Below are 15,479 nucleotides of genomic sequence, written 5' to 3'. Positions count from 1 at the left end.
AAAAAAATAGATAGTATATAATTGAGATTGTACCAACAATAAAAAAAAAAAAAAAAAATAAGGAAATTATTTTTGTTGAATATGAAATGTTATTCATTTTATTATTTAAAAAAATAAATATATAGGATAAATTATATTATGCATACATGTTTATGCATTATATATAGTAAAAAAATTAATGTATACGAATGGAGGAAAAAAATAGCTCCTTTATTTGCAGCATTGTTCATATCCCCATATAATGAATACATTGCAAAAAAAAAAAAAAAAATATATATTACTGCATAATATTTATAAATTAAATTAAACAAAAATAAAGGATTACTTATATTAATGAAATAAAATGTTTATATATAATGTGTGTATATACGACTATATGAACAGCTTTAATTTTATCATTTCTTCCCTGTTTTACTCCACTACATTTTAATTTAATAACTTTTGTTTTTGTGTTTGTTTTTGTTTTTTATCCTTGTGTTTTTTTAATGGATATAAAAGAAAAAATATATGACTTAAGAAAATTGTTAGAATTACAAACTTTTGGAAAAGATGAATCGAGAGAAAATCTTTTGAAGTTATTAAGAGAACTTTATTTAGTTTTCATGTTCCATATGACTGACGATGTTGGGAACTTTTTAAAAGTATATTATAAGAAAAAGGAAAAAAGGAAATTCACATATATATATATATATATATATTGTATGACCATGTCATAATTTATTTCGTATTTTTTAAATTGGCTAACTATTAAATTAAAAAAAAATATTTTAATGTTGCATAATATGTGCACATACGTAGGTTTTTTTTTATGAAATTATAAAATGGGATATTACAGAAATGACTTGCTAAATGTATCTTTTTTACATGAACAATCATTTAATTTGTGCATAATTTGTTATTTATATTTTTATATGAACACACATATGCTCATTCTGTATATATTTGTACTTTTAGAATGGATAAAATAATAATAAAGAAGCATTATTTCAATGCCAATTATTATTTTGAATTTCATACTTGATGGTGAAATACTTTATATAAGAAAGAGAAACTAATGAAACATATATACACTCTTTTTTTATTTGTGTTATTTTTTGCACACATTTTGTAGAATATAAAAGATCAAATTAACTCCCTTTTACGGTTATTGCTTGTTCATGTAGATAGTGAAAACCATACTCATAATGGAGAAAAAATATTAATGATTAATTTAATCAAACTGATTGATAACAAAACGAATAAACTATTTGCATGCTACCCCGACATATGGAAAGGATATAACTCATTTATGTTTTTTTATATTTTACCATTGCATTATGAAGAAAAAAATTTAACTAATACATTCTTATCCATCTTGAAGAATTCAGAAAATCCGCATAAAAATATTTACATATCATTATTGTTACTTAATTCGAACAATTTTACAACCAAAATACAAACTTTAAAATATATTTTTTATCATTATATTTTAATTAATAAAAATGGAGCAAAAAACAAAATTCCTGATCATGTGAAGGATAATTTCACAATATTTTTAGTCGAAAATAATTCCATAAATGTTGAAAAACACATGAGTATTTTCTTTTTCTCGATGGTATCCGATTTGATAAAACAGGATTACATCACATTAATCAAGGAAAGGTAAAAAGTTGTAAAAAATATAGCCAGTAAATAAATGAACAAAAATAATATTGGGATGAAATACACTGATCCACATTGTGCATTATATATATTTTATGCCTATATTTCCAGCTTTCTTATCCCTTAAAAATTTTAGTGAAATGCTATTCAAAAAAATATAGTTTTTCTACAATGCATAAAGATAGTATTTATATTAATCTATGGACATAATAATGAATTTTACTTCATAATTTTTTTTAGGAATAAAAAAAACAACGAAATAACTCTGATGCATGTAAAGAATAAAATGGACACAGAGCAAAATGATTACATTAGTACATTAATTCATTATTCATTGTGTAAAAACATATTTCATACATATTTTAATGATCTTGAAAACAATATAATTAATGAAGATATAAAATTAAATGAAAAAAATATAAATAAAAATAATATTTTAGATATAGGAAAAAGTGAAGATGACGATGGACATAAAAATAAGCAAATAGATATTTTAAAAAATGAAAATATTTATTATGGCATGGAAAAAGGGAAAATCTTAATATATGAAATAAAAGATCATTATAATGAAAATTTTTTAAAAGGTATTTTTTTTTATATAAAATATATGGTGGAGCATTTTGAGGATGATATATTAGCACCATCCCCTACAAAAAAAAAAAAAAATATTCCAAATAGTATAAATAAAAGTTATATTTCTTGTTTTTTAATTAATTGTATATCAATTTTAATTAATATATGTTGCTTTAATAAAATATTTATAAATGATTCTTATAATTTAATAATAAATATCAAAAAAAAATTACTCAAGTATATGAATACAAGTATAGTGATTTCAATGTTGCAATTTGTTTTATTATTTTCTACGGAAGATCAATTTTTTAAAGCATCTAATTATTTATATATACTATTGTCTAAAGAATATAAAAATTATTTAATAGCAATTGCATTTTTTGATTTTATAATGAAAAATATTAACATACTTAAATCCAAGACATTTTTTTTTGACAAATATGCTTTTATAATTTTGAGAACATATTTCCATCATTATAGAATATTTAAAAATGATTTAATTTATATATTACCACATTTAATACATGATAATAATTATAAGGATGTTTTTTTTTTTCTCCTATATACTCCCTTATTGATAAATACTAAAAATATGGTACAAAAAAATGCATGATTATGTGATACAACTGTGTAATCATTTTCCATGATGTAACGATGGGGAAATGGGATATACATATTGTTTACTATATATTTTTTTTCTAAATTTATTATATTTTTTTTTGTAAAATTTTATAGGAAAATGCTTCCAATGTTATGTCCATTAAGCATGAAAACAAAAAGGACACACTTTATAACCACTTCAAAAGGAAAGAAGAAGGTATGCAAATTGTTTTAAGATGATGTAAAAAATTAAGGATATGTGTATATAACATGTTTCTAAAAAGTGAACACATTAATAATGTTTGTAAATATTTGGTACATTACAGGTTTTGAGAAAACAGCTATTCAAGAATTAGACCATATTAATATTTACAAGTAAAAAATATTTTCTTTTTATATTTATACGAGAAATTTTATATTTATCTATAACTATTACTATATTTATTATTTGTCCTTTTATTTATATTTTTTCTTTCATTCTTTAGAGGCATAAAAAATAAAATAAAGGTTAAAGAAATCGTAAAAAATATGAACAAATATTTTAGGGTATATTTTGAAACAATTTTATGGAGCAAAAAAAATGAATGGATATACCAAATTACAAAACTAGTTTTATATAAACTAGGTTGTTCAAAAGTTCTTGAAATATTAAATAAAGATTGTATAAAAGAGTTATTAAAAGGTTTAAATCATATAATAAAAAATAACTACAGATTATTATTAGTTTTAAAAAAAGAATTTATAAATTTATTAAAAACTAAATCCGATTATTATTATTTAATAAGTAGATATATATTAGATATTATAGCCCATAATTTAGAACGTATGAAAATCACATATGATAAAATTGAAGATTATTATATAACATTAAATTCATTTTTCTCAAAAAATAATTTTAATGAATTAAAATTTTGGATGTCATTAATTCATGCATTTACTAGTATAGCATTATATTGCCATGATTTGTCTAATCGTATATTAACTACTTATGAAAATTTGATTATTCAAAATAGATATCCCCTTATATTAAAATCCATAATAATTGAAAATATAAATCTTATAAAAAATATATCTTATACTAAAAATATGATATAATACATTTATATGACTATATTGGATTCATATTAATGGTTTAATTTTTTCGTCAATAGATGGTACTTTTTTTTTTGTAAACCATTTTTAAAATACGAAATTATAAAAGAATATACACATAATAAATAATTCACTATATACGAAAAGCAGTCATTCTTGTAAATTTATTTTATGGTGTTTTTTCGTGACGTATATTCACAGTCATATGGGAATTTTTTTTTATTTAATAATAACTACAAAAAATATGGTTGTCATAAATCTGTTAAATTTTCACTCATAAAAACTTATTGTTATATAATTTCTATGAAAAATTTAAAAAAAAAATTATATACACGCACACACATGTAGGAAATATGATGTGTACTACAGAAATATAATATAAGGCTTTTTAATTTTTAATTAAAAAAATAAAGTAAATGAATAAGTTGGATAAATAGAATTTTGGTAAAAAAAAATATAATAAAATGAAATTTTACTAAAATAGCAAAATATACATTTATAAAATTATCGTAACAATATTTATGAAATTTTGCTTCGAATATCTTAACATATTTGCAAGGCGATTACCATTGATCTGGCATAAATATATCTGTGTTTTTTTTATTGGTAAATTAAGCTGTACTTTGTACTGATGTAGTTTGGTGGTTTTGATTAGTATCATTTATTTGCTGTCCTCTTTTAATCTGAATATAATGCTTACATAATTCTATTTCATTTCTTTTTTCTATCAATGTAACTTTAATTTTTTTCATTTTTTCATTTAATTTTTTTATTTTATTATCAAAATATTCTATTGTTTGATCAGAATTTCTTTGAACATAATAATTGGTGCCCATATGCACTAAAAAATTTTCCGTGTCAACAATTTTTCCTTTGGAAGTTAATTCACAAAAAAAAAGTAAAGATGAAATAAATAACACAAATTGTAGAAATATATAAAAATGAGAGATTTCATAAAATGGTGGGTTGCCATATTTTTCTTATACGTTTTTTTTTTCAATTTTTTATGGTTCATTATGTTTTACCTGGTATATATACTAAAGATGTCAATGGGATATGAATATCCAGAGGTTCGTTTTTTTTTTCCACATTCAAATTATCATTTTTCTCTGTAGCAACTTGTTGACTTTTATTATCAGTGGTTGCATCTTTATTAGGCAATTTTATTAAATCTGATTTTTCGAGTTCATTCATAAATACATTATAATTCTTGCTTTTATATTTTGAAGGATTTAATTGTTTTACTGAATTTTTGCATTTATCATAAGTTACTATAGCACCTTCTAAAATGGTATAATTTTTTTTTATCAATTTCCATTCCTAAAAAGTGGACAAATGTTTGTTTATTTATTCAAATAAGGTGATATATCAACTTTTAAGAAAAAAATATATACACATTTATATGTAGTAATTAATGCTTTAGTACTGAATTGGGAATAACAATAAATTATATGCTCGCAATTATATGGCCACAATTATATGAGCAACTAGTATATGGAAGTATAATTTTTCAAGTATAGTAATTAAAATAGTGTAACAATATAAATACGTTTTTATTATTATTTAATATACAAACCTCTTCTAACTTTAAAGTTAATGAAACTAATTCATCAAGTCCTAATGTATTTAATTGGATCACTATATTGGGGTTTTCTTTTTCGTTATCTTCAATTTTTTCTATATCACACGCCATTGTATCATACAAAATATAATAATACAAAAATCAAAGTAACAGAAAATAAAAAATGATTTTTTGTCTATAAATTTTTTTTTTTAGTTTTACATTTATTTTCTAAATAAAGAAATATTAAATAATAAAATGAAAAGTAGTGTTATATATTAAATTCGTAGAGAAATATTTTCTACATTTTTAATTTTTCACAAAGTATCATAATTTATTAGCTCCTATTTTGTACATATATATTAACCGCATATAATAGTATATACGTTACTGTGCTTATAACAACATAAAATGAAATGGAATTAAATAAATAAAATAAATATAATAAACTTTCGATGTTATAAATGTATAATATAAATGATGTGTTTAACAGGAAATAAAAATGTAGGAAATATATAAATATATTTATGGATTATTAATATTGTTATGTGAAGGAGCAAATGTGCTATAAAAAATTAAATTGAAGCGCTTTCAAGTACTGTGGAGAATTATATGGATAAAGCCAATTGTTACTTATTTTTTTATTCACAAATATACTACATTATATCTGAAGAAAAATGTAAAGTGTAATAAAAAAAATATTATATATATAATAGCAATTTTCGTTTTGCATATATTTATTTCATCATGTGACGAAGAATATATAATTAAAAAAATATAAAATAACCACGAAATAAAATATGCATATAAATTTTTTTCTTTTTTAATTTTTTTTTTTCATAATTCCAAATTTCTTATTTTCAATAAATATTTTATAAAACTGCCATATTAATTTATAAAGATATATAAATATAAAAAGTGACAAATATATTAAGTGTCATAAAAATTTAAGTTATAAAATTGTTGTTTATAAACATTAATCTATACATACATATGTACATTTATGTACCATTCCATATATTATTAACAATATTAAATAATAGTTTATCACAATGCAACACCAAGATATTAAGCCAGTTATTTGGAATAAAAATGACAGAAAACCCAAACCAAAGAATATCGAAGAGGCTCGTAAATTAGGCATAGATGTTGAAATTGAAAAAAAATTTTTAGGAGGTAAAAATAAATCATGTAAAGGAAATTTAATAATAGAAAATAAAGCTAAAATTGAACAAGAAACAGAGAATTTTAAAATAGATAGAGTTACACCTGCTTTTTCAAGAGCTTTACAACAAGCCCGAATGAGCAAAAAATTAACACAAGTACAATTAGCACGACTTGTCAATGAACCTGAAAGCGTTATTAAAGAATATGAAAATGGTAAAGCAATACCTAACAATATGATTATTCAAAAGCTAAATAGAGTACTAGGTGTTAATTTGCCATCTCCAAAAAAAAAATAATATGATCAAAAACTATTAGGGAGTAGTGTATAGGGAAAATAATAGCGGTATAATTATTTCTACATATAATTTTAGAACATATTGAATATTCCGAATGCATCCAGAATATGACCTATTTCACAAGCTAGTTAAATATCATCATAAAAAAAATGTCATGTATATACAACTTGGAAACAGACACAATATCGATTTTACTTATTTATATAATTCAGACATGAATATAGTATAAGGAATATGTATTATTATGTAAAGAAACTGATTTTGATTATTTTAAATTATTATATATAATTTATAAAATCAGGATTTTTTTTCATTCATTAATTTCCAACAATCATATTTATGTCTTATCATTATTACATTAAGTAAATATTAACTTTTAATTTTTTGTATTATTATTTTGTTATTTATAATATTTCGGAATATTTTATTATTTTTATTCAAATTAAAAATATATATATGATGACGTAATGCATAAAATATGATGGTCGTATTAAATTCTAAGTTTTTCAATGTTTTGTAATTTTAATTGTAAAATGAATTTTCGAAAAAATAAAATAATAATAAAATATATCCAACCTCTATCTATGCACACACATTCGTGCATCTCAAAACATATATGTGTATCCAGGAGTATCCAAATTTGTATCATACTGAACTGGGCCTACATATATGTAACTATCGTTGTATGCCCACTACAAATAAAAAAAAAAATATATTTGGATGCATATTTTTATGTGGATTGGCTAGATAAAAAAAATTCCTGCCTATCTACTAGTTGTTGTGTTCACACAGTTTTCTCTAACTATATTTTCACTTTGGGTGAGTTTTTAGTTTTACCATATTTGCATTGTACTTGATAGTCACCATTTGGCATGACTTCATTGATATGGGAACAGGGGAAACGTAGTGGTACTAAAAGGAAAAATAAGTCAAACGCATGCATGTTCATATATTTACATGTACATACATGTAATATATATATATATATACACACATTTGTGTGCAAATTTAATTTTTGTTACCTTTTTGAACTTTTCCAAATCATTCTGATTGTTTATAAAATAATACCCAGGATATAAAGAGCTGCTCCAATTTTGTTTGCTTAAACTTAACTGTCTAACTGATGTTACATAATTAACCAAATTATTTTCAACAGCTATTCCTGCTAACAAACCATGGGAAAAAGCTAATGAATTATCAAAATGTGTAGGCATAGAGCAATTAACTTCTTTGTCGATATTTTTAACAATTGTATTAAAATAAAATAAATAATTAATATCACTATATATTTTGATATTTTTTTCTGTTATTGTATTTGTTAAATTATTCATATGGTTTTTATATGAATATAATAAATTATTATTTTTATTTTTATCCATTAAATTTTTTATATATTTTTTAATTTCATTTATTAGCAGTATTTCGAAATCAGAATCTATATCTTCGTTCAACCGTTTTTCTTTTATTAGCAATTTTTCTTTAACTGACTTGGTGCATATTTTCAATAATTCGATGCTTTCTTTTGTCAGCAATTTTTCGAGCCTACAACAGATGAAAAATGAGAAATGGAAAATACACACATTTCATGTAAGAATAATGAAAGAAAATATAATTAAGTTTTATTTTTCGGATTACTGGTCAGAAACAAACTCCTGGTTTACAATCTGTGCGACTTCCATTTCTGTTTTCACATTATTATCAACATCTTTGCATAAATCATCAAATTCTTTAATGCAAAATAATAAATTTGAAGTTAACAAAATAACTCCATAGTTTTTTTTTCTATTTATTCTTTCAATAATAACTAAAGACATATGCTCAACTATAGTAAGTAAATTTATAAGATGTCCTGCTACTACAGGTTCACCAATACAGCATATATTACAATGTGTTTCTAATTGAATAGATAACAACAAAGAAGATGATATATTAGCTGGTATTTTAACAAAATAATAATATTTGTTTAAGTTTATAGAACAACGCTGTATGTTACTAACTATGTTACTAATAATATTAACTGTTGTATGATATCCTATACTACACTCTATTAAATTTTTATCATAACTATTATAAATAGATATAGGAACAGTTATTATTTTTATATTTATATTTTTTTTTATAAATATTTCATTAAGTATATTCATAATTGATATAACTTTTTCATCACCAATAAAAACTAAATTAATTATTTTATTATTTTCACATGTCTTTATAATTTTATCTATGTTATCTGAATTAAAAAGATTATATATATGTACAACTTCATTATCATTTGTATTGTAAGATAATTGACTTCCTAATAATGGAAATCCACCTAAATTTATTGAGGTCTTTATATTATTATCATTTATTATGCATATTTCATTGTTTAACAGCCCTTTTATTCCTTTTATGAATCCAATTAATTTTAAATTATTAATAGACAATCGTTGATGTAACCCAACTAAAACATTATTCACTCCTGGAACTACATGTGATAACATAACAACTCCTACATTTTTACAAAAAGGTGGATAAATAGAGTCGTTTCGATTCGTATAGCTACTATAATATTTGTTCTTTATATTTTTGGACATTTCTTTTGACATGATTTTTGTGTTTATTGGATTTTCTGATATAATATAAAAATCAGTTATTTTGTTAATATAATTAAATGTATCACAATTTATTTTATTTCCAAAATTATTTTCTATAACTTGGATAGTTGTATTGTGCCTTATTAAATTGGTATTAAATTTTATGATTCCTTTTGTTAATATATCTTCAACTTTTGATAAACTGTTCAAATGTTTATAATAATTACAATTAAAATTTTGTTCATTTTTTCTGTCTAAATTATGAATATCCATTTCATCTTTTTTTTCAAAATTTTCTATATCATTATGTATACCTGTTATTGTAAAATTTATTCTGTTACATATTTCATTTTCCATTTTGGATTTATATATTAATATATTATCATTAGTAGATATTTTATTTCCTGACTTATAATAAGAAAATAACTTTTCATTATCACCTTTTATGTAGTAATTATATTGTATACCACTTAGTATTCGATAATTATCACCCTCCAAATATTTAGATCTGCACATTTTATATTTTAAGAAATATTCATCATTAAGGTTTACTTTTTTTGTTTTTGTTTTTATTCCTAGATTTGTTCTTTCCATAAAAAGTTTATTATAATTATCATTTTCACAACAATTTGTCTTTTCTTTCTTTCCAATTTTAATAAATTTATAAATTGGAATTCCCATAATTTTAATCTTGTTTACATTAGAAAGTATATTTTTCAAATTTATCACAGAACACATATATCCGTTATATTTATTTATTACCATTTCGACACATCCAAATCCTAGTATGTAACTATAAGCGCAGTCAAAATTTGTTGGTAATGCACTTGTGACTTCATTTCCATAACAATTTGTAACCAACTCTATTTCTTCAATTTCGGCTTCAATTTGTTTTTTAACTAAAAAGGCTAATAGATTTTCAACTCCCAGATTAGTGTACTAAATAGGTCAAAAGGGGAAAAAAGACAAAATTTACAAATTTACAAAAATTGCATAAAATTAACTTATAAAATGTAAAAATAAATTTAACGCTTTCACAAGAGAGGTACTAATATGGTAAATCCCTCATAAAAATGAAAAAACCATAGATGTTGCACATACATAATATAAACCAAATTAAACACAAGAATTAATTTTCACTTTTTTGTAAAAGCTTACTTGAAAACTGTCTGAAAATATTTCTACCAAAAATTGGTTTTGAAAAAATAAAGGAAAAGATTGAAAAAGATTTAAATTTTCTTTATCCATGTTAGTATAAATATAAGTTTTAAATGTGCTCATAATTTGTTTGGAAGGGGAATATAGATATTCCAAATTAGGATTGTAATCTTTATTATTTTCTGAATTAATATTTTCATTTTTAATGAATTGAGTTTTAAAATATAAACACAAATTTACTAAATTTTTAATGTCTTGAACATTTTTCAAAATACCTTCAGGAATTATTATAATACCATATTTTTTTTCTCCATTTTTATATCTTATTTTTATGGAATCAGTAATGAAATTTACTATATCATTTAATGTCATTTTTTTTTTTTTAATTTCTTCAGATATTAAAACAATATTAGCTTTTGTTTGAAGGAAACATTCTAAAGCTATATGACTGGATTTGTTCCCAACTACTTTAACAAAATGATATCCTGTTTTATATGTTTGTATATATGACATTAAATAACTTATATATTGACAAGTTGTAAAAATTGTTGTATCAAAACCTAAGGAGCATTCAACTAAATCGCTTTTTATTTCATTATGTATATTTGTCGGCACGCTTATTATTTTTGTTTTTTTTTTAATTCTTCTAATTTTTTTGGGATATTTTTTTTTAACTTCTTCATCGCTTATATCGCTTACAATATTATATGTATCATATTGATGATATGTGTTATCATCTATATATTCATTATTTTGATTTTCTATAAATATAGGCGAAGACAATTTATTTTTATTATTGTTTGTAATATTAGATGTGTCAGTTACAGATAATATATCTGAATCATGATTTTGTTTTTTCACAGAATTATGTACAAACTCAAAATATTCAGATAATATAGCTATTTCTTTACTAGTATCCACCCCCCCAACTATTATTAATCCATTTAGATCTAAATGTCTACATATTTTAAAACATCTTTTTATATTTACGTGATTTTCTTGCATATTTTTGACACCCTTATTTATCATATCAAACCCGCCACTATTTCTGAACATACTAATGTATTCATTTTTTAATTCCATAAAATTATATTCATTAATTCCATCAAATCCATTTATAAATCCATATAATATATTTTTTTTATTTTTTTTTTTTAAATAATCTAAAGTCCCGCAAATAACATTATGCCCCCCTGGGGCTTGTAAACCAACAAACAAAATTCCTATTTTTATTATATCATCATCATTATATATATTTATCATTTCTTTAATAAATGAATTAGATGTACTATTGTCTTTAGAAATAGGATCCGATATGTTTGTTGACATTGTTTTATACCAACTGTGTTCATTATAATTTTCCAAACTTGTACTATCTATTTCCAATGTGATTAAAGGGTTTTTAATTATATTAGGAAAATATTGTTCTAATTCCTTTTCATTATTATTTAAGATTATATCATTTTCTTTTATTATTATTTTATTTTTTAGAATACTTGGTAATGCTATTTTATGTTTTCGTCGTTCTTCTTGTAGTTCACTTAAATGTATTTGCGCATTTTCTATGTCCATGATTTCTTTAGATGGATCTGGAAATATTTTATTTTATACAGAATAAATGAAAATTTTACTTAAGAATATATAAGAAAAAAGAAGCATTGAAACAAATCAGAAACTTGATCTTTCCGAATAATTATTAATACATAATAACTGAAATAGCTACCTTAAATGGGCTTCATGCCTAATTGATATATCAAAACATATCTTAACAAGACATAAACAAATTAAACATATATTTCAAATTAAAATTTGAATAAATCAATGCATACATATACACTATGCTAACGAAAATTAAAATTTTTTTATTTTTTTATTTGAATGTCTCTTTCGCATAATGTTAAATTAATTAAAAAAAAATTATTTTATATTTTGTACCATACAAAAGTATATTGTTTTTTATTGTATAAATACATAAATTGTAAAAAAAATTAAACACATAATAATATAAGGTGTATGCTTATATATGTAGTAAAAATAAAATAAAAGTAAAATATAGAAATTGTACAAATTTACAGATTAGTATTTTTATATGATAGTTTTTTTATTTATAAAAAATTACATATATAGTGTCAATTATACATGTGTGCATACAGGTCTTATATTTATATATCATCCATACGATTTAATGTATATACACTAAATTCCCATTTGTTTCCATCATAGGCCATTAATATATAAAATGTTGGATAATATAGCATAAAAAAAATGAACAATTATGCACCTGTAAATAATATATCCAATATGTACTTTAGTACGTACTCTATACCTATATAAAAAAAACAAAAAAAAAAATAAATAAAGATACAAAACAACAGTCTGGGCGTGTAGGAAAATTATTTGACTAGTTTTATATACAGGTACCTTCGTGATGTAACTTGTTTATAGCGCTAAAAACGGGAATAGGAAATAGTAAGCAAATAAATAAACAAACGAATGAATGTGCTTTATTGAAAACATAATTACACATAGCACAAGATGGTATATAGATAAGTTTACGCAATTTATGAGCAACTGTATATACACATAAATATTATATATAAATAAAAGTGAGTTAATATATATATTTTAGATGTTATTTTTATTTTCGTTTATTTACTCGATTATTTTATCCTTTTGGGCTTGTTCATATATATTGTAGTGTTCTTTAATATTATATTTTTCATATATATTATCAATAGTTTTAACACTTGCTACATTATTTTTCCCATAATTTTTTATTATTTTTTCCTTATCCGATTCGGAACATAATTCAAAGGCCTGGTGTAAAGGGGAAAATATAAGTTTTGTAAAAAAAATAAAAAAAAAATTGCCCATTTTAATGGAAAAATCGAATTCGTGTAATTATATATATATATACACACCTTTATTAATAACCAAGTTAATTTATTGTTTTGAATGTCTGATCCCATTTTTCCAGTTTGTGTGAAATCTCCAAAAATATCCAAGTAGTCATCATGTGCCTGTAAAATAAGAGAGGATTTTGTTAAAAATGTAAAATAAAAACTTAAGATAATGTAAAATAAAATGAATAAATTAATATAAAAAAATTAAAAGAATAAAAACCAACTTGGAAATATTCCCCCATCATAATAGAAATGTCTTCAATTTTTTTGTATAGTAAATTATCCATCGATATTCCAGATAATTGCATACCTATTTTCAAATAATTATTATATAAATAAAAAATGCAACAATATATGTTATGCAGTTATTTTGTGTTTATATTAATTTGTTCACTTTTTTTTTTTATGAATATTTAAAACTATTGTTCATCTAACCACATGCAATTGGCAAAAAAAAAGAATAATATGCAGTTTTATGAACAACTACATTTTTATAAACATCAAAATTTATCATCTCAGTATTTATCATAACTTGCTCTGGAATGGTAATATTATTTGTGTCAATATTTTTGTTTATGTCTGTATATTTATTAGAAAATATATTTGTATCAAGATGCTGACCAATTATTGTTTTTAAAACTGTATCTCTAAATGTTGCAATTATATCATTATAACATGTATCGTTTCCTAAGTATATTTCAATAAGTCTGTAATAATAAAAAAAATATATATATATATATATATAATTTAGCAAAGGATTCTTATCATTTTCAATTGATATTGTATAACCATATACATATATGATGGTTTAGCGAGTTCACTATATATTTACTTGTAAATGGAATTTGACAAAAGAAGGCAATCGTTTACTGCGTTTTTCGTTTCAACATCTTTTAAAAGGTACCTATAATACAAATGAGAGTAGGAAAGAATATACAAAATAAACTTATGATTTAGAATATATAATAGTCATTTATCATACCAGCAATGTTTATTTCGCCTAGTTTCCCCTTTATCCATAATATCATCTGCAACTAAGAAAGAAGCCTGTAATATTTCTATGCACCAAGCTGAGTAAAAATAAGAAAATAAAATAAGAAAATGTGAAAAGAAAGTACGAAAATAAAATAAGAAAACTTTCTAAAATATTCAATTTATTATATTTAAAAATTGTAAGTACTAACCTAAACAAGCCGCTTTTTCCCACTCTAAATTATTAATGTCTCTATTTTTCACATATTCATAAATTAATATAACTAAAATTCCCCTATTATTTTTCCCTCCTAATAAAATAAAAATGGGGAAACATATTTAAAATTATATTCACCATGTATCTATGAAGATGTATAGACATAGTATCATATCCACACATATAAAACATATCATACCTAAACAATTGTAATCAAATAACACTTTGTAATATTTTAAAATATGTTGTTTTATATGATCTTCTAATGCATAGTCGCTTATATGTTCAAGAAATGTGTCTCTATACTTATCATACATCTATGTTAGGGGGTAAGTAATTATATATGTGTATTCTATTTATATGTGTGTATTATATTTATATGTGTGTATTATATTTATAATGTATATATGAATAATCCAGAGACCTTGAAAGGATTAGAGATGTGAACATTTTATTATAAAATAAAAATAATGTATTTATGATAATATAAATTATAATTTTTCATTTTTTAATATTATATTAATTTACTGCTTACACTTCTAAAAAACTCTAAGCCACTATCAGCCTCATCTCCTGTTGCTTCTTTCTCCATATTTTCCTTTTATATATATAATATTTTTATTATATAGTGAAATATAAATATACAATTTTATTTTGAATTTTTATTTACACGTCAATTGAGCAAACACAATATTTTAAAAATATCGATCAAATTATAGTTAT

At 22.0% G+C, this 15,479-nt stretch overlaps 5 protein-coding genes across 5 annotated transcripts; 2 read left to right on the top strand and 3 right to left on the bottom strand.

Moving 5' to 3' along the window:
* Positions 1–1,201: 1,201 nt before the first annotated feature.
* On the top strand, positions 1,202–3,909 carry PBANKA_0920300 (conserved Plasmodium protein, unknown function; the record flags this gene model as incomplete). Its single annotated transcript, XM_034564791.1, has 5 exons — positions 1,202–1,641; positions 1,882–2,809; positions 2,950–3,031; positions 3,141–3,189; positions 3,300–3,909. 5 exons carry the CDS (start codon positions 1,202–1,204, stop codon positions 3,907–3,909), a joined length of 2,109 nt encoding a protein of 702 aa, XP_034421553.1.
* Positions 3,910–4,517: 608 nt separating this feature from the next.
* PBANKA_0920100 (prefoldin subunit 5, putative) lies at positions 4,518–5,599 on the bottom strand (the record flags this gene model as incomplete). Its single annotated transcript, XM_034564790.1, has 3 exons — positions 4,518–4,777; positions 4,932–5,226; positions 5,483–5,599. The coding sequence occupies 3 exons, from the start codon at positions 5,597–5,599 to the stop codon at positions 4,518–4,520; spliced, it is 672 nt and encodes a 223-aa protein (XP_034421552.1).
* A 920-nt stretch (positions 5,600–6,519) lies between these two features.
* On the top strand, positions 6,520–6,930 carry PBANKA_0920000 (multiprotein-bridging factor 1, putative; the record flags this gene model as incomplete). The annotated part of the gene is made up of 1 exon (XM_034564789.1): positions 6,520–6,930. One exon carries the CDS (start codon positions 6,520–6,522, stop codon positions 6,928–6,930), a length of 411 nt encoding a protein of 136 aa, XP_034421551.1.
* Positions 6,931–7,535: 605 nt separating this feature from the next.
* PBANKA_0919900 (ATP-dependent 6-phosphofructokinase, putative) lies at positions 7,536–12,236 on the bottom strand (the record flags this gene model as incomplete). The annotated part of the gene is made up of 5 exons (XM_034564788.1): positions 7,536–7,622; positions 7,768–7,842; positions 7,953–8,472; positions 8,566–10,445; positions 10,665–12,236. 5 exons carry the CDS (start codon positions 12,234–12,236, stop codon positions 7,536–7,538), a joined length of 4,134 nt encoding a protein of 1,377 aa, XP_034421550.1.
* Positions 12,237–12,937: 701 nt separating this feature from the next.
* Positions 12,938–15,348, bottom strand: PBANKA_0919800 (bifunctional farnesyl/geranylgeranyl diphosphate synthase, putative; the record flags this gene model as incomplete). The annotated part of the gene is made up of 11 exons (XM_034564787.1): positions 12,938–12,990; positions 13,086–13,111; positions 13,321–13,481; positions 13,586–13,684; positions 13,792–13,877; positions 14,003–14,274; positions 14,400–14,471; positions 14,550–14,637; positions 14,752–14,850; positions 14,956–15,073; positions 15,292–15,348. 11 exons carry the CDS (start codon positions 15,346–15,348, stop codon positions 12,938–12,940), a joined length of 1,131 nt encoding a protein of 376 aa, XP_034421549.1.
* Positions 15,349–15,479: the final 131 nt, after the last annotated feature.

The sequence above is a fragment of the Plasmodium berghei genome, assembly GCF_900002375.2.
Source record: "Plasmodium berghei ANKA genome assembly, chromosome: 9".
NCBI classification, from domain to species: Eukaryota; Apicomplexa; class Aconoidasida; order Haemosporida; family Plasmodiidae; genus Plasmodium; species Plasmodium berghei.
Note: the sequence above shows the minus strand (reverse complement) of the source record. Positions and strands in the feature narration are given on the sequence as shown.